Source organism: Ischnura elegans, chromosome 7, assembly GCF_921293095.1.
Source record: "Ischnura elegans chromosome 7, ioIscEleg1.1, whole genome shotgun sequence".
NCBI lineage: Eukaryota > Metazoa > Arthropoda > Insecta > Odonata > Coenagrionidae > Ischnura > Ischnura elegans.
The window spans coordinates 64,932,110-64,955,052 of NC_060252.1; the positions used below are offsets into that span (position 1 = coordinate 64,932,110).

Here is a 22,943-nt window from a genome sequence, read left to right on the forward strand (position 1 = left end):
AAAGGGTTTATTTGATCGGTAGATTTTTAACTTGGAGGTATATATGAAATAATATAACACTACAAGTGCTTCGCACAAGGTTGAAGTTCTTCTGATAAATAAATTCGAGCATTATAACCACAACAAAGACTATCGAGTTATACCCACATAGGTACATTCTCAGGACAAAGGGGGCGGAAGTCCATTCATATAACAGTGGCTCTATTTCGCTCACTGGCTTCAACGAATATTTTCTGAGTCGACTCAATAGTAGCACACATCAAAACGATACATTAAGGGATGAGCTATACTCGGCATGGCCGAAGTGTTTTTGACGACTCAGTATTTCAGTACTTATAATACAAAAAACATTAATCACTCTCGAAAAAATGACCCAATAAATTAGTTGGATAACCATTCAATAAGGGCCATTTGAAAGCTTAACTTACAACAAACTCAATACGCAGACGCAATGAAGCGATGGCACCCCTTATGAATTTAAAATAACAGAGACCATCACAATAGATTTAGGATTCACCGCCATAAACAAATAAGTCTTTCGTCCAATGAAGGAATCAAATGTGGCACATAAACTGGCCCTTGAATCTTCAAAGTGTGACAGGAAGAAAAAGGTAAATAAACTCACGTTTAGAAGAGCAGCAAGAGAAAATCCAACCAAAAGACGCACAGGGAGGCATCCCCACAGTCGATGGAAGCCGCTGTTCCACATTATAAAGCTTCAAAACGAAGAATTTTAACTTTCGAGTATCTTCCGCAGGGCACGGCGAAGGAGGTTCAGCAACTCCCGTTCGGTCTCGCCAACTGTCACCGCTGGTAACTTCCAGGCAGTGCTGCTTCCCACATTTTCTCTCTAATAACTTCACTTCACCACATGTGGGTGTTCCCAAAAATGAGCGTGACACGTTAAGACCCGAGGACACAGCAATACAATATCAACGACTCTCAAACCAGAGGATCACAACACTGTATAGCAAAGCATAAAGCTCATATCACACGACATAAACAACATTCATTCAACTACACCAGTGCCACACGATTGAATACCGCTGGTGCTCAGCGGACTGAGCGTAACAGGTGAATAGCCAGGCGCCAGGGAACGGGAAGCTGAGAAGTTGTGGCGCATGCGCAAAAGCGAGTCGTGAGGGACGTGGACGTGGGGGCACGGCGAGTAGACTTGTAGGTGAGGGGGGGAGAAATTCGCGGCGAAGCGGGGTTGCGCCGCTACCCCGGCCACCGCGGCGTGGCAATCGCGTGACGTCAGGATAACAGCCAATCGGCAACGACTAGCAGACAACAGCAAACCGTTTGTAATCGTTTGAATCTAAACATGTCTTCGTCTCAACGTTGTCATGCTTTTGGATACGGCGCGCGGAAAACTCCTGATAGCCCTATCAAATTGCATTAATTTCCTCGGAATGAACGTCTGTAAGTACAAAGTGAAAGAATCTTGTAGTATAAGTTGGCCATTAATGCACTGAAAGCCAGTAGGTGAGACCGGCGGTTCCGCTGTATATCCATGTTCTTCCAATTCACTTTCAAAATTAATGAAACAATCTGTTTTTATGTGACATATCGTACTTAGCGTATAATATTCTTATGTTCTTGGAGTATCTGTGGATTTTTTTCATTAGTGTCATGCTATATATGTGCTGTAAATGGTGTTATGACGGGGTAAATGCAAGTGCAAAGGGTGGGGACTTAAGTACTATTAGGGCATTATTTTCTTCCATGCGAGAGACAGTCATTCACTATAAGATAATTTTCCACGGGAGTACCCTTATATTAGGGAAGCTGGCGTGATGAGTAATCCCTTTGAAGATGGTCCTTTCTACTCCTCCAACACTTTGGCAAAGATATCCTATCTTTATTTCAGATTTGCGGGTGAAAAAATGTTCACCATCGATGACCCTCCACATCTCCTGAAGTGCCCACGAACCATGTTCATGGAATATGACAATAAAGAAGAGGTATAAACATTAGCAAATACTTCAAAATTGTCAGTATTATGTAAATAACCATAATTAATTATAAATTTTGTTGTAGATGACAGTTGGTGGTGTAGCTATTACAAGGGTTGGAAAATAGACCCACAATGAGGAGACTAAAGAATCTGAGTAGAAGACACTGGGAATATCGTTCACTTCCCCAAGATATCCACCTCTACTCTTAATCCTAGGTGAAGAGAGAAAATGAAAGGGAGCCTTGCCGCCCATGCATTCTGTCGATTACTGTCTTCTCCATTTGGACATTTTTGTTCGGTTAGGTGAGTATGATTTCATACAGATTTGAGAAACTGTAAATAGATAAATTTAGTAAGGGAGACATCCATGTTATTTTTACTGTCTATTGCAGGGTGGATTGATTAAGGTGTGAGTGTGACTGCAGAAATCGTTCAATTCATAAAGCAGTTTTGCAGCTTTAATGGAAGTGCCCAACAGAAGAACTCGAATGGAAATCTTGTGGCCTCTTGCATGATAAATGTCAGCATCTGGAATTTTAGGAAGAAGGTATTGAAAAAGTTAATATATATTTGTGATTCGCCAATTCTGTGCAGTCTCTATAGTGGGTATTTCTATATTATGTTATATATTTTATTTATCAAATTGCATTTCTCTGACCAAGCATTAGCCTGTACCTCTCCTGATGTTTTCACAAAGTTGTATGGTATGGTTTTTTGGAAAGTATCTTTCCCTGTTACTCATTTAGTCTGTTTAATTACTCATGCACCAAGATTCAATAGAACACATCAGTCAGATTACACAACATAGCCAACATTCTTAGCACACCTTACAAAATTATTCGGTACATATAATGGCCTGATTTATTTCAACAATCAACGATGGGAATACCATTCAAGATATGTATAAACATACTGTTTTCTGTGTAAGATGAAGGAGATATTATTTCTTTGTATCTTATGAGACATTCTTTTCTCTGTCTTTTAGGGAAGTGTAATGAAACTTTGTCTTAAGGCCTCACCCTTAGTGAGCAAGATATGAGAAATATTAGTGAAAACAGTAGTTACAGTTTTTGCTACCGACTTTAATAAAATAACCATTACTTAAAGACAACGAGTACCAAAACCTCTAATTTTTGCATGGCAGTGGTAATACAGCCAACTTTTTGAACAGAGGACAGTAAAGGGCATCATGTTTTTTAAAAATTCATAGCCTAAATGCCTCTTTTTTTGATCTATAAAAATGGCCATTGTCTGAGACGGAACTCCAATGTATTCAATGAGATAGGTAGAGAAAGTATGACTCACTTTTTGTATTTTTCTTTCAATTCTCCAAAATTATTGTTGCTGTGAGAACAACATTGGTGTCAACAGCATAGGGAATGGATTGGAACCATTTATTTGTAGAAAACTATTTATATGTTCATTTATGTCTGAAAGTGATAGGATAGGCACAGGGAAGGAGCTTAATGGAACTCCATGCTTCAGGCCTGTACCCAGGCAAATGAAAGTTACACCATTTCCTGAGGTAATGACAAATTGAATATGGTCCGACAAGTAGGTTTCAATCAAAATTAGCTATGACACAAAAACCATCAAGTCAAGTTTATTGAGGATCAATTGGTGGTCCACAGTGTTAAAAACTTTTGAGAAATCAAAAAATATTGTAGCAACTTCCATTTTATTATCTAGTGCATTGATAATCTGGTTTTCTAAGTGATGGATTTCAGAAGATGTGATTACTGTTTCCTGCCCTTGGTATTTATGGTTAGGAAGTAAATACCTATGTCCTTATTGATGTTGGGGGAATATGAATTATTTAATCAGTATAACTGCATTTATCAAGGGAGATATTATCGTGGGAAGAAATGGATTGCTAGACAAGTGAATCTCATCTATTTGTTAGCATAAATGTGAAAATTATAACTTCATATCTCAAATGAAACTTGCCTAAAGGAGGTATAAAGAAATGCTGCCTTTGATTTTTGGTAACCAAAACGGTTGTTCCATAAGAAATGCACAAGGATAAATGTTTTACCACCCTAAACACTTAAGGTCACTCAAAAACATTTTTCAAACAAAGGAGTGGATACTGCTTTGGCAAATCTGGACAGCTTTTAATGGAAATTTTGAAGCATGTTGTAGGGCATTTGCAATTTTCTGACATTTTCCGACCTTGAGTTTTACATGATTTCAATGTGGATTGTACGCCCCTAAAATTGATTAATTTGGAAATTCCTAGTAAGTTTACATGGAGACTACTGTTCATTATTCCAGACTTAGGATTCTTTTGAATGCAAAAGTGTATTTTTTCCATCCTTTGAAATAAATAAATATTTAAGGCTGGGTAAATTAATCAAATTTCAAAGTAAGACAGAGAGTCGGGTTTTTCTGTAATCAGAAAAATCTTTCCCATTCCCGCCTCATTGTTTTGTTTGCTTTTATTTAATAGTTCAGTCAGACTGTTGAAAAGTTACTGCAGTCAAAATTTTTAAATACACGAGTGTTCCTACTGCTAATTTGCTTTGAGTTGTATTCTCACGTGTAAAGATTTTTTAGATTAATTCATTTAGTCATTCATTTTACATAACAAATGAGGACCATAGAAGCTTAGGGGGACTAGTGCAATTTTTTTACATAATAGCTGATAATTCTTGGTAATTAATTGCATTTATCTTTCTTGGTTTCTAAGATCCTCAATTATTCAGTAAAACCTCTTTACATCGCAATGGAGGGGACCAAAATTTGGGCAATTTGATGTTTGGAGGTAGTTAGGCTGTCTCGGGAGTATCTCCTTGGTATGATAAGTATTTTATGAGATAAAGAGGTTCACTACAAAGAGGTTTGCCTATAAATTTACATGTAAAACTGACCGCAGGGGTGGTATGAAGTGTGGAGGTTTATGATGTAAAGAGGTTCACTGCATAGAGGTTTTACTGCATATGTACATAATCCTAACAGCAAAACACATTTGAATTTGTAAGGGAGTCTTAAATCATATGACATTAGTCTTTCATCAATCATATGACAATTGTCTTGATAGCAAATAAAAAGTTTGTGAAACAGTATTTGGTTTTCGTTTCAACTTCTAATTTAATTATATTGCATCAAACGTAGGACATTATACTGTAGTACACATTACGGTATATAGCCTGATATTTACAATACAATTTTGTACATTCATTGTTAAGATGGAAGCTTATTTGTCAATATAATGACTAGATTTTCAATGTATAAATATTATTTTAATGTGTGTTGGTTGTAACCCATGTTTATTGATTTGAGCTTTCCTAACTTTTTACAATGTTAGTTTAGACTGGTAGAACGTACGAGTGGTACGTGGGAGTTTCGTTCCATTTAATTCTTACAAACTAATCCTTATCCGCTTTACGTGTGAATTTTGTGGACTCCTGTCCTGCTTGTTAAAGAATAATTTCTGTTGTAATAACGATTTTTCATGTACAGACACCAGCTCAAAATAAAGGCTTTTGTAGCGTAATCGGATTTTTTACTTATTTGAAGCAGTAATACCCCTATCCTTATAAGATCCCTACAAAATCCTGTCCCTAAATTCGCGCTGGTTGAAGGAAATAAGAAAAAATAATAAGTAATACGTAAATACAGCAATATATGCAGACGACATTGGCAGTCAATTCCGATTGGCTGTTATCCTGACGTCACGCGATTGCCACGCCACGGTGGCCGGGGTAGCGGCGCAACCCCGCTTCGCCGCGAATTTCTCCCCCCCTCACCTACAAGTCTACTCGCCGTGGTGGGGGAGAAGGACAGTGCTGCCATCCCATCGAAACTATTTGAACCGCGACGGTCCCGAAGCGCTCTTCTTTCAAAACCTTCGCAATGGAGACAAGAAAATGCGCTTTTTTATAGCGTGCAAGCAAAACTTTTCGAAACTAGAATATTATTCACAGATAAGGTAAAATATTATTTCAACATAGAAAACTTTTTTTAGCGTACACTATATTGCGGTATTGATTTTAATGCATATACAGGGAGTTTCTGAAGGGATCTGTAATAATTCAGGTCGTGGTAGGGGAGACAATTTTTAGCATTTTTGGCCATAAATATGGGGTCGAAACTGCTTAATTACTGAGCAATGGCAACGCAAAAAGTTTTTGTTTCGCTTTGCAGTTACCATCAAAACAGTTTTCTTGGGTATCCAGCCTTTTCGGAATTTTATTTATTTATTTCCACACCTCCGAAAACAGCACTAATCGGCTTTTACATCGTGATTATAGATTGCATTTTAGCACTCGAATAGGCACTACCATCCATGCCTTGGTTAAGGGTTACTTACCCAGGCGGGTTACGAACCCGCAACCATTAGTTTCGCAGGGGAGGATTTTACCCCGCCGCCACCAAGGCCAGCGCTTTTTTTAAATCTCTGGATTTTTAACTACGTCAAATAATTAAGGTTGGACGAAAATTTTCCTGAAACAATTAATGTAAAAATGGGTGAAATTGCGCAATCGCATTGTTGAGACTCGCTCACAGTGGGATAGCCATGAATTACGCTCTGGGGGGTCCAAAACCTGGGGGTCGGGGGTTTGAAAAACAGGTATTAAGTAGAACTAATTTTAACAATTTTCATAATTGAAAAAAACTTCATTTGTCAAATATTTGATTTTTGAATTCATGATTTTTCAATACTTTGTTTTCTTTTATTAAGGAAAGTAATTGTGTTTTTATAATTCGTGGGTGTTCGGACCATTGGTGTAGCCAGGTGAAACAAAGCTTGTACAGTGTGATCACAAGAGATGACCTGGGACCGCCAAAGATGCAAAAATTAAAATCGTTTTTTCGGCCGTGCGGCACAGTCCGGCGCTGGCTGCTGGCCAAGGGGAATACCGTACTTGACGTATGTTGGAAGCAAATAATAACATTAGTAAAGCACTTGGTCCATGTTACAAAGAAGAACAGATAAGTTAAATTAAGTAATCAAATCAACTCGTAGTAATAAAAGCCAGGAAAAATTTTAACTGGTATTTTTGTCTTCTTTAAAACTATTTCGTTTACAACTGGCCTGTGACGTCATAAAAAATGGCAAAAAACTTTTCTTCGATACATTTAATCGGAGGTTCCAGCATTTTTTCGGGATCCTTAAAATTATATTTTGCGAATAATATATTCCTTATAAGAGGGAACTGCATGACTGTTATTCCTTTTCGTATAGTTTACACAATGCTCCAGAGCAGCGGAGTAACTATGGGGGGGGGATAGATCCCCCCAAAGCCACAAAAAAATAAAAACATGAATTTAATATTGAGCAGCCCCAATGAATCAGTGATAATCGGGAGGGCTGGTTCAAGACGAACGGACCACACCATTGTACATGGTTATCAGTGGCGGATCTAGGTTTTTGACCAAGGGGGGAGGGGTGGGAGAGCTGGGAGTCTACGGAATTCCTCCCAGCCGAAGGAGGGTTCGGGAATTTTAAAAATTTGGGATTTTCAAAAGGCTCAAAAACAGCTGTTTTGGTCTAATTCTTTGACAAAAAAACACGAATATGCCCAACGTTAAAAACTAATTCAATTCTTAATAGCCAGTAAATTTACCGGAAAATATAACTAAATATGTACTTTTGTACATAGTAGCGACCTCCAAAAATTTCGATTTTATGTGGTGTGTGCTTCGATCCGATGGGGGAAAAGTACAGGCCGAGGGGTATTTATAATAAAATATACCGCTACAAATGTATTTGAAATACAAAATACCTTTGACTTGGGTATTTGAAAAAAAAACTACAAAGCAGTATTTTAAGTACCTTTTAAAATACAAAATGCAGTTGTATGGAAACTAAGAGACCCCAAAAAAATATAATCTGCCTTGGCACGTTATGGATAGTATTTCAAATAATTAAAACTAAAACAATCTTAGAAGCGAATGAAACAATAAATTATGAAATATTCTCAGAGTTGAATTGATCAATGAAGAAAGATGGATACGCATTCCCAAAAATCCGCATTCCCATTTTGAAAAGCAGATGACCGTGATGTTATCGCGGCAAACGGCAGAGCCGTGACTGGTAGGCTTATCGCAGTACACGCCCCCTATTCGCCGTCATCGCGTTTCAAGAGAAAGGCTACAGTTGACCGCCGCAGCACAGTGCAAAAGCCTAGGAAGCACAGGAATGAGGACATAACTTCAATATGGACGTAAAATGGATTGCTATACTACTAAGCGGTAAGCGTGGTGTTATTAAGTGCAGAAAAAAAGGATTATTCACATCTGCGTAAGTACCAACTCCGTCATCCCCCATCACCCCCAGAGTATTTCCTACAGTCGTCAAAGAAACTCATTTACCTCTTAGAACCGAATATGGGCCAAAAATGGATTTTACATCGTCCGGAAGAACACAATGCTCCACGTCATTTTACCACCGCATCGATAAAATAAATTAAAAAAAACATAATTTCAAAGTGTAATAATCTTGATTGGATAAAAAGTTCAGTCTATCAATGCCATTTATGACTATGCTTATTCTTAACGAATGTGTCGATATTTCGTTCGTGATACAATATTTTCTTTAGCCTCAATATATTCCCAAGAAATCAGCTGGCGGGCATCGGGTTGAAGACATTTCGCTACCTTGGTTTGACAAGGTTCTAACTGACATTTTCGCAAAATTTGGCGTTTTCACTCAAGATAACTAAGTTTATGTTTCTCTATGTGTTGTACCGGTTTTTATTCCTCTATGTAAAATAATAACAGATTTAGAGTAGTGACAAAGTTCCAACTGCAAGGAGAAAAAACTAATATTTGGTGTGACAAGGTTCTAACTGCATTTTACTTATTTTATTACTCATAGAAACATGTAAAAAAATAAAATAGATAACATATTTTCTTAAAGTAATAATTACTAGTGTATCTAGTGGATCACTAGTGTATGTGCCAAAATCAAAAATAAATTCCTATTAATAATAGAAATAGAGCAGTTTAAAACTTTGATAAGGTTTTTCTCAAAACCAGCTGATGGTCAGTTAGAACCTTGTCAAACCAAGGTAGCGATTTTTCTTAAGGCCGCTATACACGGTGAATGATTGTGCAAATGATCATGCTGAATGATCACGTGATCATTCAGAGGATCATGCGAGCAAAATATAACATGTTCTAATTTTCTCTGAAAGATCATGCACATGACGGTTCATTCGCGAAGTTTTCCGTTGTACACGGCGAATGATTTCATTCGCATGATCATTCACCGTGTATAGCGGCCTTTAGAGCATGACAGAGTAATTTTTAAATCTTAATCACCGGCTGCAGGTGGAATAAATTGTTCTGATGTTACCCAAACCCTGCTTGTGTTCGGCGGAGGGCACATGAAGTGCAAAACTTCGTTAGTCGTATAGGACGTTAAACGCTAGTCCCTTTGGTGCCTTTCGTAATAGCATGCTCACGCCGACGTCAAACATTACTGCAGAGTACAGAGTACTTGCACTCAAAAACCAGTCAAAATAGATTCATATTTTTTTGCTGAATATTTAAGAGGAAAAATTTTAATGGCCTTTATTTGGTGAGGTTTGGTAGCCTGAAATTTGGTGAAGAAGAAAAAAATATGCGAAGTTGGCGGAAAAAATAGTACAATGCAGCATTATGCTGAGTCGGAATTATTTTTACCTTCTTCCTTGTCATCATTCTCAATTTTTTCTGTCACTGCGTCGCTAAAATTTTCATCAGCCAGCTTTTGTATCTCCTGAGTTTTGCTACTCTTACCATGGGCGTACCCAGAATCAAAACTAGCGTGGGGGGAAAAAAACTAGTTGCGGTCGTTCAAGTTGTAACTTTTTTGCCCAGAAAAGGTTAATGAAACCAAAATTTTAAGGAAATGATGACAGCACTTAATTAGTTTTTATAATTATTTGCTTGAAAAGATAATTTTTATTTTAGTTCCATGTTTTATACTAATACCATTTTTCTTCAAAAGGAAAATTTGTTCATAACTTTTGTTATGACCTAAATTTATTTTCGTTTCTAGGGGGGGCAGTTACCCCCCTGTCCCGCGCGGGGTACGCCCGTAATTCTTATTCGAGTAATCTAATTCTCGAAATGTTTCACGGGGTCGTGTCGGTTTTATATGCCCTTCGTGGACAAATGAGGTTTTTTTTAATCGAAAATCTATGCCAATGTGCATTTATTTGCGAGAAAATTTGTGTTGAAATTGAAGCTGCTCATTTTTCTGAGAGTTGTCTTTAAAATTCCCCAAAACACGGCTTATGTACTTCTTTATTGGTACAGTATGTCATTTCTTCATGTTTTACGTCCACGAATGTCTTTTCATTCGGTTTTTTCCGTTGAAATTTGCTCAAAATTTCATTAAATACTCATGTAATCTAATCAGTGTCGTAACTATGGGGGAGGGTGAGAGGATTAGATATACAGAGCCTCAGAGAATTATACAGTACCTATACTAATGTTTTCCCTGTTGTGATGATTTCCCGCGGCATTACGAGTGAAACCAATATTTTAAGAACCAAAATAATGTAATATGCAGGCATTTCCAGGCATGTCATTTTTCAAAAATTTTCCCCAGAACCCCCCGGGGGAGGAGGGAGTCGCCCCCATGATCCTCCCAATCACATTCCTAGCTACGCCACTGCTTCTAGTGATTATATTTACTATACATATAAATAAATGGACTTTCTACGGTCGTTTAAACTATCTCTTTCTCTATCAACTGTTAATTAAAAGTTGATAGAGAATTCATTTCTTTCCAAAATATATTTAATATTTTCAATGAATACACGAGAGTAAAACGAACAGTTGCTATGTTTAAATAGCGTAATAGATTTAAGATCCTAGTCTTAACAACGGAAATGAAAATGATATATGAGAGCGGACAATTTTATTTTGTTAAACAATTGTCATTAATACAAAATTTTCTAAAAAAAGATATCCAGCACGACAATACCTGATAGGTAAATTAAAGCATTTACACATTAAACATACCGCAGTTTCGAGGAAAAGAAATTACCCAATAGCACCCCTTCATCAACGAACATTTTTAAGCAATAATACAATCAATTTGTTTCAAGATAATATAAAAAAGTTGGTTTTTGTATGAACGGAACAATCTTAGAGAGAGATACAAATTTCACCTACGAAAGCGCATGAACATGAAATGCGTTTCCAAAAATTCTTGGGTTCCGACTGACAAGGGAAATCTCCACTAGATATCGTTCAAATTTTGGTATGTGATAGGAAATGGACACTCATGAGATGTAATTTTTGTTTCATCTGGCAACGCGCAATACTTTACGAGATATTAGCGACGCTAGAAAACGCTGAAATCTATACAACCTGCAGTATCGCGGGTAACTTCAGATTGCACAGTGATGCAGGGGCGCAGCTAGGAAGTAAGGCTGGGGGGGATTAAGGTACAGCTAATACCTGGGTGTGTGGGGGTACGGAATACCCGCCAGGATAAGCGGCATGTGCGATATTAATAAATTGCGGAATTTTAAGATAATTGGTTCAAAATGGTGAGTTCTACGGCTTTCTGAGGGATATTTTATTGATCCTTATACTATTCTATTTGTAATATCAATCCAATTAAGTAAAATGATTTAACTTAAAAATTTCTCTGAGCTCCGGGGGGGGGGGGGGGGGGGGGGTTATCCCCCAAAACTCCCCCCTCGCTGCGCCACTGCAGTGATGTATGTACCAAGGCGCAGTGAAAATTGCGTCGTGTCGCTAGAACGCATGCGAGATGGCAAAATAGTCCATCCTCTAATTCCGAGCTCGTATTCTTACTGTCTCTCTGTCAATGTCAATATATGTTTTCAGTGCTGAGGGGGCGTTCATTAATTACGTGGGGTAATTTTGGCGATTTTTGCACCCCTCCCCCTCCCTAAGTGAGATTTATCTCGACCAGCTACCCCCTTCCTCTAATCTCACGTGAGATTGTTCTAAATGCGTATTTTCAGTGTAAATACGTTAATCTATGTTGCATTTCTTTGGATTTGTTAAAAAAAGGATTTATTTATTTTTACTTGTGATTATTCAATTCAACCCATTTTTCTTGTAATTTTACACTGATTCTTGCGGAACAAAAATTACGTGACACCTCCCAGGACCACAACGTGAGATTAGATGAGAATCGGCTCGACCCCCTCCTTCCCTAAAATCCTCACGTAAATTAATGGATGCCAGAACTACAATTGTGACTTTATTATATCATAAGATGGCATTGTCTTTTATATGTGTATAATCGCTTTGATTAAAATTTTCTTATACTCATTTATACACAATGGAGGATTATTTTATTCCAAAATATTTTGAATGCTTGTTGATTAATGCTTGCAGGTTTCATCGCCAATGATCGCGCGGAACAAGGTAATCATTCAAATGGAATAATAATATTATAATAATAATATGGCGTTCTCTTCTTTCATAGGGCTGGCGATTTCATGCGCTGATGGAGCTATCCGAACCAAAGTATGGCATGGAAATACAAATTTCCAAAACCCCTACAACTGGAGGCCATCTCACGTCCCATGTTCCAACAGCAGGGTTATATTTGATTCTGCACGAGATTTACTGGTAATGCTGTCACCAGTCCAAACTACGGTAAAGGAACTGGTCTTACCTTACAACGGTGCAATTGTCTTCCCAACCAATGGGGCTTTAATGTTCACCTCTGATAAGGCAGTCAACGATCACTGCAAAAATGAAGGTAAAGATAACCACCTCAATTACACATGATTAATAACTTAAAACCATTAACGACTTGCGCAAGTACACATTAAAAAAAATACTTTCGATATATGGTTTACAATCTGCGCTTCAACTATATATCGATTTAATGGATATCGATAGCATAGGTTGAGAGACACTATATTTTCAGCGGCAGTATCAAAGTACAATATTTGGTTTCCGAAAGGATACTAGAATATTCCCGTAATTTATGTTCATATTATATCATAAGCGGCTATAATTTCTGTTAAATTAGCTTCGAAACATCGGGCCATGCATCAGGATTGGAAAATTTTCTTGTTTTAATAAAGTCTCAACTTATACTTTTTTTCCAGTTCCAGTATGATCTTTACAAACACAATTGCTCCAATAAAATGAATGCTACGTAGTAGATCTTAATGATGATCCCCATTCCAAAATGAAGAGAAACTTGTCCCATACTTTCAGTGTTTCATGTCCCACATGTAGCAGAGACAAACAAATGTATATGCAATACTCCATTTTCTTCTTTCTCCGCACAATTCATTAGTGAGATGAATTTTTTAATCATTTCATTTCAAGATGTCTACTATGTTGGAACAGAACTGAGTGCTTGGATGAATCCTGTCAGCTGGGGAGAAAAAGGAGAAAACACAAATTTAGGTACAAATTCTCCTGTTCCACATGCGGAGCGGATACCCTGTGAACATGACAAAGTTATGTTCCCATCGGGCAGTGGTTACAGGGTTATACTGCCTCGCGTCTCCACAGCAGTTGGATCTATCAACATCGATGGACAGGTGAAAGAACTCATTATCCTTGCATTGCATCAGTACCTTTATAAACTATAAATTATGCAACAGCTTGTCTATAGTAAGTGTTCTGCTACACATTTCAGCCAGCGGTGGATCCAGGATAGGGATAAGGGGGGACTAGATGGGGGGTAACCTCCCAGCAGTAGTAGGGGTCCGAACAAAATTACCATTCTATCTAGTGTAACTTGGATACCCAAATGGGAGGGGGGGCTATAGCCCTTGTCTGTATCTGCGACTGGATTGTAACATACCAAAAGCAAATAAAATAGGCCCTACGTTAAGAGCTAGTTTGTATTTCAATTCGTTAGAGTAGGCAGATAGTTTGGGAAATATAAGTAAATACTTTGGTACAAAGTGGCAATCTCCAAAAAATTTCGAATTTATCTTGTGGTTCAACTCAATGGAGGGGACTATACCTCCCTCCACTCCATATGTCCGCCACTGATCTCAGCTACTATCTACCGATTTGATCGATAGATTTTTCTTCCTCATAGGAAAATCTACTAAAATTGGTAGCATATTAATTGCGTAAGCTTGGTTTCGCTGATGGTAGGACCTGCCCGCCTTGTGACGGTGCAGGATTCCTCGTCCCCTCCCTTCCTTCCCCGTCCTTCCCCTGGAGGCGTCGTCGGGCTCTCATCGTGGCGGCGCCTCCTTTCCTTGTTCCTTCCTGTCCTTCCCCTTCTGGGTGCTGAGGAGAAAAGCTTGCGCTTATAGCCCCTGCCCCAGGAGTGTATCCTTGCGAGACCGCCGTGGAGTCTCGTTTCCACTGATCTCAACTACTTCCTATCTTTTATTTGAATATTATTTCTACTTTAACGTAGCCTCCTTTCACTATTATGTCACACAATCACACTACACCTTCTGTTTTGCACAATTTTCTTCTCCTCTCCTGGGTATTCTTGTATTTACATGGCATCAACATCTCTTGAATAATAAAGGTACAAAAAAATATGATCCTTTTCCATATTTTTTTTTATTTTTATTTTAAAGAAATATAACCACATACAGCATATGCCATTTTATAGTGGCCAGGTAACAATACATAAATTAGAGGACGAAGACGCAATATAACATGTAGAAAACAATATTTATATTTACAAAAACAAAAGGACAACAAGAAACTGCAGTGACAGACTACTTCGGTGACAGATAGGATAGGGAGAGGCTAATGAAGGATTTCAATGGAAGTGCAAAGGGGTCGATGTGTGGAGGGAGTGAGTTCAACACAGAAGTAATGCGGTAGAAAAACGAACGTTTAGTGAGTGAAAGTCTAGGAATGGGCATGTGGATTAGGGGATGAGAACGGGTAGGGCGGGGTGGAACTTTAAAATTGATAAAAGAGAGCAATGCTGGGCAGTCGATGGTGGAATTGAGAATCTTATAAATAAGTTTTAAATCAGCTGTGAGCCTATGGGTAGTGAGATTAGGGATGAAGAGGGAGGAGAGAATATCATTAGTGGACATGTTGCGTAAATGCGGTATTCTATTTTTTACTATATTGGCAAAGAAATTGCTGACACAGTCCAGGGATGAGAGGTTGGTTTGTGAAGAGATAGACCAAATGGGACAAGAATAGGTAAGAATTGGAAGAATAATAGATGAAAAAAAAGTTCGAAGTGCCTGGGGGTCTTTAATTTCAGTGAAACGGAACAGGAGTCCTAAGAGGGACATTGCTTTAGACTTGATGGATTGTATGTGTGGAGAAAAATTTAATTTATCATCAGTGATAATGCCTAGGTCCTTAGATGTTGATACACGTTTCAGCGAGTGATTAACTCTTGTTTGTATTATATGTATTAAAAGAACTTGGAGACGAAAAATGCTAATAGAATCTTAAATTTTTAATGGTTGGAATTAATGACCAGAACACTTTAAAAATATAAGATATTAATTCATATCTCGCTGACGTACATCTTAAATATATTTGATCGATTCATACAATGAGTGACAGAAATATTAAGATGATCAAGTATCTGCAAATAGGGATTCTATAATTTTTACATAGCTTTTTTTTTGCCCCAAAGATTTCAGGACTTGAAACTAGTCACAAGATTAAAAGCAGTAAACCAAGTGGTGTTAAAGAGTTAATGAATGCAATAGCTCGGCAAATGTAATTTTCATAGATACACATTTTGGTCTCTTACGTTCTTGCTATTTGGAGTAGATACAGATGTGTGCAACATTTGCTTTTCAAGGGGTTTTTGGTGGTCAAAAAAACAACCCTCCATATCACTAATACAGTAGAAATATATAGCCGGAGTTTGCTGAATGCACGTGCCTTTTATCGCTAAATACTGTATGTAATCAACAGAGTTTATTTTCATAGGTTTCAAGTAGGTTGTTTGTTATTTCTCACAGATGACTCTAACAGCATCCATAGTAATAATATAAGAGCCACTAAAATGTCTTAATGGTTTGTTACAAATCAAACATCGCCAGGCCATGGGCACCGAAGAATGGAGGCTATTTGTGGAGTCTCAAATTGGTCGAATGCAATTCATCGGAGATCCCAATTCAATAAATATTTTGGGGGAAGATGGTGTTGATCATCCCTGCACAAGTGCAACAGGGTGTTACTGTGGCAATGCAGGGCCACTGACCATGAAGCAGATTTGCAGCTATGCAGGAGGACCTCATTGTGAAACGCCAGCTTGCCTTGAACCTGTTCATCCTATCGGGCACTGCTGTGATATATGTGGTGAGTCCTACTTCAGTCATGGCTAAACAGAGTAATATCAGCAGATTCATGAAAAGAATGTATGCATTACAATCCTAACGGTAGTTAGTAGTCTACTGGGTGCATCTCATCTGGGCTCAGTTCTACCCCAACCAATCTTAATTAACCAACCTCGGGACTGTGTCACTGAGGGAGCAATTGACTGGTATTCTTGAGGACCTCCTGATCCTATACCAATTCCTTCCTTTCCCCATATCCATCTTCACATACCTCTGGGTCTTCCACTTGGCACTTTCCCTTCAGTTTTTCTTTCCATAGTGATTCCCTAGTTTTGTCCAATAAGATACGGCAAATGCAAACTATGGTCTTTTCCAATTCTTCAATGTAGATATAGAAATGGGATCTATCCTCTAATATAGTTTGACTTGCCCTCTCAGCAAGGGCGGATTAAGTTCGTAACCTTCTTTGTGGAGAGTGGGTAGGGAAGTGACATTTACTTATCCATCAATTATTTATAAACATAGTTTATTCAGCTGGTGAATTAAAAAATTTCATTGGAGAGCCAACTGAAGGCCATTTTACCCAGTGCAGGTTAGAACTGCATTAATTTCTCATTGCGACGTGCAACTGCATGGAGGCACAAACAAAATTAGAACAGGGGCTATTTTGCTGGTGCATGCATTCCAGCAATTTTGACTGAACCTTTGTACACATACCAATTGTGCAATTACGAGTCCCGTGTAAAACAGCCTTTAGAGATTATCATCTTATCAATTTTTCCAGGAATTATAGGGAGGGCTGCTAAGAACCATCGTAATCTTCCACTTAACACATAGAACTCTCTTCGTATCATTCAAAAAGTTAACTCTATTCTTTCTCCACCCCAGAATTCTCTAGTGTCTATCCTTCCATGCCTGATTTCAGCAGTTGCTATCGACATTTTACCAGCATCAACATAACTCTCTTACCACCTCATCATTGGTTTCCTCCACTAACCCACTGCATTGAACACTCCCCAGTCATACGGTGCTACACAAATAGATATTTTCATGCCTAATCAAACCAGATAGGATACAGGTTGGTATGGTGGCTCGTGTTGACTTTCCATCCAGGGACCTAGGGTTCAAATCCACAGGTTGGGAGTAGAGTATTCTGCATACATACTGATGAGGGGACTGCCAGCTCTGCAATTCTTCTGACCTAAAATCCTCCTAAACAGATGAAATGACTTCAGCTATCATTAATCTCCCCTCCATACATCTGTATGTACTTCCATCTTGATACATTTACCAAAACAATCAAAATCTTAGAAGAATATTTGAGGAAACTATACGAAATGGAAAAAATAATAGCTCTCCAATCACAGATATTGCATTGTGGGTAGATTTAGAATGATGTAAGTAAAAAAATAAGGTAGGTGAATTACTTGCCAATTCATATATGGAAATTTGCTCACTTTCTGGGAAAGTATTTCATTCAAAAGTAAAACAGTTGATATCGGTGAATTTCAATAAGAGGATGAATGTTTTAAATCTGCAGTTGTACTAGCTCTCCAAAATGTAGGTGAATCAAATTGAATTATGCCTGACCAGTCATGCAACAAGAAATATGCTCTGGGGTTTTCCTGGAGCCCCTGTTACCTGGGGTGTGCTCCCCCTCCCTAGGCAATATTAGTTAAGGGAATATTTTTGAAAAATGACAAGCCTGGAAATAGATATTACATCATTAATAAATGATCTTCAACTTTAAGCCGATGCAGTTATTATATTTCAAAACTAGACAATAGTTTTAAATAAATAATTTTTTTATTTCTCTGAGGTTTTGGAGGGATTCTATCCTCCCCTCTTCCCTCCCTCAAAGTTATGCCACTTTGCCTGATACAAATATTTGGGTTATTTACAAACATTCTGAATGATCCGCTATTTAAACTTCCTTCCAAATGATCTCTCTCTGCATACAAAGTGAATTACAGAGGCAATTACTCATCCTCCTTCTTCAGTGTCTATGTGCTTTGGCAACCTACCAATCTCCACCTCTTCCATGAAGTAGCACCTCATATTTCACATCCATTTTCCATTGGTAGGAAATATATTTACACAAGAATGATGACAATCAGGAATGTAATTTTTTAAAGTATAATAATAATAATAATAATAATTTTTATTCACTTTAGGCAAGAACATTTGCATAGTTTCGTCAAATTGAATCAAATTAAATTTACAGAATTACAGCATATCAAAAAGAAGAAAAGAAAAATTATTTTTTTTTACAATAAAGGGCCTCTGCCCTTATCATACAATACATTCATATCACATTATATATACATAAAATAGTACAGTTGTATTGTACAGACCTTGCCTTACAGAGGACCCTCCTTGCAAAGCAAAAAAAACTCTTCCGATGCATAAATTGGTTTTTGGAGCATAAAATTCCTCAGTTCAGCTTTGAATTTATTCAGAGAGTCTATACCCTTAATACTGTGAGGAAGTACGTTATGCAGCTTAACCCCTTTGTGATATGGTCCATCTGAATTTAATGTAGAGGATCTTTGCTCAACATGTATATCCATCTTAGATCTCGTGTTATATTGGTGAATGTCACAATTTAACTCATACATGCTCATATTCCTTTTAACAAACAATATAGCTTCAAATATGTACAGAGCAGGAAGAGGCATGATTTGAGATTTGCAGAAATAAGGTCTACAGAACTCTCTGTAAGGCAGGTTAAAAATAATCCTTATGGCTTGTTTTTGCAAACGAAAAATTTTTGTACAATGATTTGATCCTCCCCAAAATAAAAGACCATAAGTTAATATTGAGTGAAAATTAGAGAAATAAAGCATTTTAAAAATATTAAAACTAGTACTAAGACGAAGATGCCTTAGTTGGTAAAGGGTTTTACTCAATTTAGGGATTAAAGAGTTAATATGAGAGGACCATTTTAAGGATGGCTCAATTATAACTCCAAGGAATTTCACATTATCCACGAGTGACAGGTTAGCATCATTAAATTGGCAAAAGTTGACTTCAGCAGAAATTTTCATTAGAACCACTGCTATAAGCTACTAAGCACACATTTCACATATTAAATCGTATAACTATTCTGGAGTGAGGGTATCAAGTGTTGAAGTAATGCTACTTTCTGAACATAAATTTTCTACATCCTTCCCTTAGGTGCAGTAATTCAGGTAGAATATTTGCCTCATTCCTTCATCATGAGTCAATTGGAAGATCATGTACAAAGGTTTACCTCATCAGAAGTGAAGGCACACATTGGAAAGACTGCAGCAACAAATCATGTACAAATAGTTTTTGTTGATGCCGATTCATACCAAGAAAGGAGTGTGGACAGTGCAAGAAGATTGCTGAAAGTCATTAAAAATGGTAAGAATACCAGAGTACATTTCATGTAGGCATAGCTCCATACACACTTCACTTCGATGCAGTTAAGCCCAGGATGAGTACAACCAACTTTTTTATAAAAAGCAATACTGTGTTCATAAAACATTAAAATAGAACTATACTTGATAATTTAAGAAGACCAAATCATATTTTGCAATTTCGGGTCTCCGTTAATGGCCCTAGTTTTTGTCCAAATGGCCATTCTAAATTAAATAATTTGAGCAAAAAATAAAGAATTTGGAATGACATATAGCATAAAAGAAAACATTACGCATGGAACATACTAATTTTCTTCCCTTTGCCTATCAGGTAGTCCAATTAAATATCTATTTATCTACAGATATGTCTCTAGGAGTTGGGGCTGTTACATTTCAAGGATCAGGTCCAGCCATCGACTTGTCTGAAATGTACATTTCGCATTCACCAGGAAAGATAATGGCACTCATATTTGCTGGATGTGCTCTAATGGTAATCGCATTTTTGCTGTTTCTGGCATACGGCAAGGATATACGGTGAGGAGAATAATTTTTGTAAGGAAGAAAGTAATCCTAGTCCTTTATTTTGATCACAATAATTAGATCTAATTAAGCCAAAATTTACATTATTATTTAAGTAAAATGAATGATGATTACCAAAAATTTCTAACTAACCTACTTATCTGCCATTGATACAAAATTCCGTAAGTAGTTCACACATTTGCTTTATTCCTATACATGATGTCTTCTGATGCATATTGTGCTCCAGTGGCATTACTAGGAATAGGCTTTGGGGGGGGTGGGGGGGCAGCCCTCCCACAGGCAATGGGGGTCCGGGGAAATTTATGAAAAATGACCTGCCTCGAAATACATTTTGTATCATTAATAAATGATCTTTAACTTCAAGAAGATGCAGTTATTAAGTCAAAACTAGACAATAGTTTGAAATAATTTGTTTATTTCTCTGAGGCTTTGGGGGGGGGGATTTATCCCCAAATCCCCCCCATAGATATGCCACTGTGGTACTCTATTTGTCTGATTATCTCATGATTGAAAACATGGACGTGTACAGCGAGGGGCAGGAGGGGGGATCTGCCCTAGAAGCAAAAATTGCAAGTCTTCATGGAAAATCAGGACTGCATTGAAACCAAAGTTTTCAACAAATTTTCTTTAAACCCACAAAAAATGATATTAGTATAAGACATGTAACAAAAATAATTTTTTTCAAGTAAATAATTTCAATAGCAAATAAAATTCTGTGACAGTTTTCTTAAAATGTTGGTTTCATTCACTTTTTCCACGCTTAAATGTTACAACTTGATTCCATGGCTCCCCCAAACCCCCCAGTTTTGATCCTGGGTATGCCCTTGATTGAAAATAGACACTTAAAATAATTTGGCGAGACATTGATCGATAAAAGGCTGGGTATAGCAATTTTTCGGGAATTATAAGCACTCCTTAAATCAAGCTTCCATTGAAATATGTAAGTTGTGCAAGTCTACATTTAAAAAAATGCAAGTACATATCAGATTCTAATTATTCATGGACTCTATGAACATTCTAGAACTCTGAATGCAATTTTAATAGTTCAACTGACGGAAGTCTCCCGTGATCACTAGTACCTACATCTGGAACAAAAAAATAAAGTTAATTGAAAGTATTAGAAAACAATGTTCTATTCACAGGACAGATATCATTGTCTCAGATTAGGCTGCCTGGTCTTCCTTTCAGGTTCACCACAAACGATGCACAGGCATTTGTCTTCTCCCGGTTTGACAACATGTCCAGCAGAAGCTCAGGACCAGTGATCCGTGTGTGGGGAGAAGCAGTGGCTGAGGAAGCCCAAGAAGGGAAGGAGCAGCCACCAGAGGAATCAGGCTGGGTCACAATGGAGTCCGTTTTGGCACCTTCTAAGCCACAAGCTTTCGACAATCCCATGTACAACAAACCAGTCAAGGTTGGTTTTATTTTCATGCCATGATTCACTTTTTCAAACTGTGAGTTGTATTCAACCATGTGGATATCAAGACTGTCAACAGAAATTTTGGGAGTGAGGATTCTTCTTCGGGTTTCGATTTGAAGGGAGGAGTTTTGAATCCTTTTTTATCCTGACAGCAATGGCCTTACTGGAGCAGAGATGAATGATGATGATTTTTAAAATTGATGTAATCACTAGTTGAAGGAACAAGGATACATATATGCTTTGTAATAATAACTATTCACTAAGTGATTGCACAGATACTTATTTTGAAAATATGAATACACATGGACTGGTTGAAGTGTATACACTGTCCAATTTTGAGGGTTGGGTCTCAATGAATAATGCTGCAACCTGACCCAAGTGAACAATACAACTATTGTAGCAAGAGCTGTTCATTTCTCTGCAAACTTGAGTTTGTGACCACTACTACATAATAACCAGAATAAACAACCATGCTTTTCATTTACTTAGATTTTGAAACAATGATTTTCACCAGCTGATATGTATCACAGCATTAATATGAAAACCATCAACTAAACTTAACAAATAATTGTACACTTTCTTTAGCTATTACTGGATAATCATTAAAAAGCTATTAATTTCCTGAAGGAAAAGATATAGAGGTCTTAATTTCTAAAAAAAACAATAACCTACTGCACTACGAAAATTTTTTTTTCTTAATTTTGAAGGATGATGGGCGACAGAAAATAGAAGGGGCCATAAACATGGGACCTGGTAAGGATGGGAAACGTGAAGCGACAAGTGCCACAACAATGGAGAATCCTGTGTACAGTGCTTTGAAGGCCAGTGAGGAGACTAGAAAACAGGCCAAATCGGACAGCGACGAGAAGAAAGAGCCTCCACCCCCAGTGATTACGAAGAGGAAGGTGAGGTCAAAAGTTCCAAAGAAAGGGAAGAAGAAGAGGGAAATTCTGAGTGAAGAAGACACTGAAGACTCCACAGGATCAGACAACATGACAACAGTTGAGGATCTAGAATAGGATATAGTCTTATGTTATTACCACACATCTTCACAGATTCAATAAAAGAATTTAATAAATGCATTGTCAACAGATTCCTAATTCTAGTCACATGATGATATACATCATCATCATCACTGACAAATAATCTCAAGATTGGTTTGATACAGCTCTTCAATTTCATAATTTTCCCATCTGGCATGAAAAATAAACAACCTTGGTAACTTTTCACTGGAAATTTTTAATGGTACACCTTTTTAGAGCCTTCACCCCCGGTACCAATAAAAATTTCCAGTGAAAAGTTACCAAGGTTGCTTAATTTTTATTTCAACGTGGATTTTCACAAAGTTAAAGCCTAACCAATTGATTTCATTTCCGCATCTGTTAATCTTTCCAAACCTACATACTTCTTCTCTTTAAGTTTTCCACATAAGTATTTCATTTCAGGTCTTCCTTTTGTTT

At 37.5% G+C, this 22,943-nt stretch overlaps 2 protein-coding genes and 1 long non-coding RNA gene across 5 annotated transcripts in view; 2 read left to right on the top strand and 1 right to left on the bottom strand.

Moving 5' to 3' along the window:
• Window positions 1-1,061, bottom strand: part of LOC124162078 (tyrosine-protein phosphatase 10D) — a 283,105-nt gene extending 282,044 nt beyond the window's left edge. For both annotated transcript variants that reach the window (XM_046538438.1, XM_046538437.1), the window contains exon 1: window positions 626-1,061. In XM_046538438.1, the coding sequence (XP_046394394.1) occupies window positions 626-709 (84 nt within the window). In that variant the 5' untranslated portion in view covers window positions 710-1,061. The remainder of the gene's footprint in view (window positions 1-625) is intronic.
• A 197-nt stretch (window positions 1,062-1,258) lies between these two features.
• LOC124162604 lies at window positions 1,259-2,393 on the top strand. Its single transcript, XR_006865628.1, has 4 exons — window positions 1,259-1,425; window positions 1,874-1,967; window positions 2,044-2,263; window positions 2,353-2,393. It is a non-coding gene; the product is annotated as an uncharacterized LOC124162604 (long non-coding RNA).
• A 5,637-nt stretch (window positions 2,394-8,030) lies between these two features.
• LOC124162225 (protein amnionless) lies at window positions 8,031-22,572 on the top strand. Of its 2 annotated transcripts, none has more exons than XM_046538685.1 (8): window positions 8,031-8,158; window positions 12,369-12,647; window positions 13,229-13,446; window positions 15,904-16,162; window positions 19,318-19,527; window positions 19,886-20,057; window positions 21,252-21,477; window positions 22,191-22,572. In XM_046538685.1, exons 1-8 carry the CDS (start codon window positions 8,125-8,127, stop codon window positions 22,500-22,502), a joined length of 1,710 nt encoding a protein of 569 aa, XP_046394641.1. In that variant the 5' UTR covers window positions 8,031-8,124; the 3' UTR covers window positions 22,503-22,572. The 2 variants fall into 2 exon arrangements, with proteins under 2 accessions (XP_046394641.1, XP_046394640.1); XM_046538684.1 differs by having other exon boundaries at window positions 8,032-8,158; window positions 21,231-21,477.
• The last annotated feature ends 371 nt before the right edge of the window (window positions 22,573-22,943 follow it).

Coding starts and splice junctions, on each gene's coding strand:
- LOC124162225 (XM_046538684.1), top strand. CDS start 8,125: ATGGACGTAAAATGGATTGCTATACTACTAAGCG. Junction 12,648..13,228: donor CGATCACTGCAAAAATGAAG/GTAAAGATAACC, acceptor TTTCATTTCAAG/ATGTCTACTATGTTGGAACA. Junction 19,528..19,885: donor GCTGAAAGTCATTAAAAATG/GTAAGAATACCA, acceptor ATTTATCTACAG/ATATGTCTCTAGGAGTTGGG.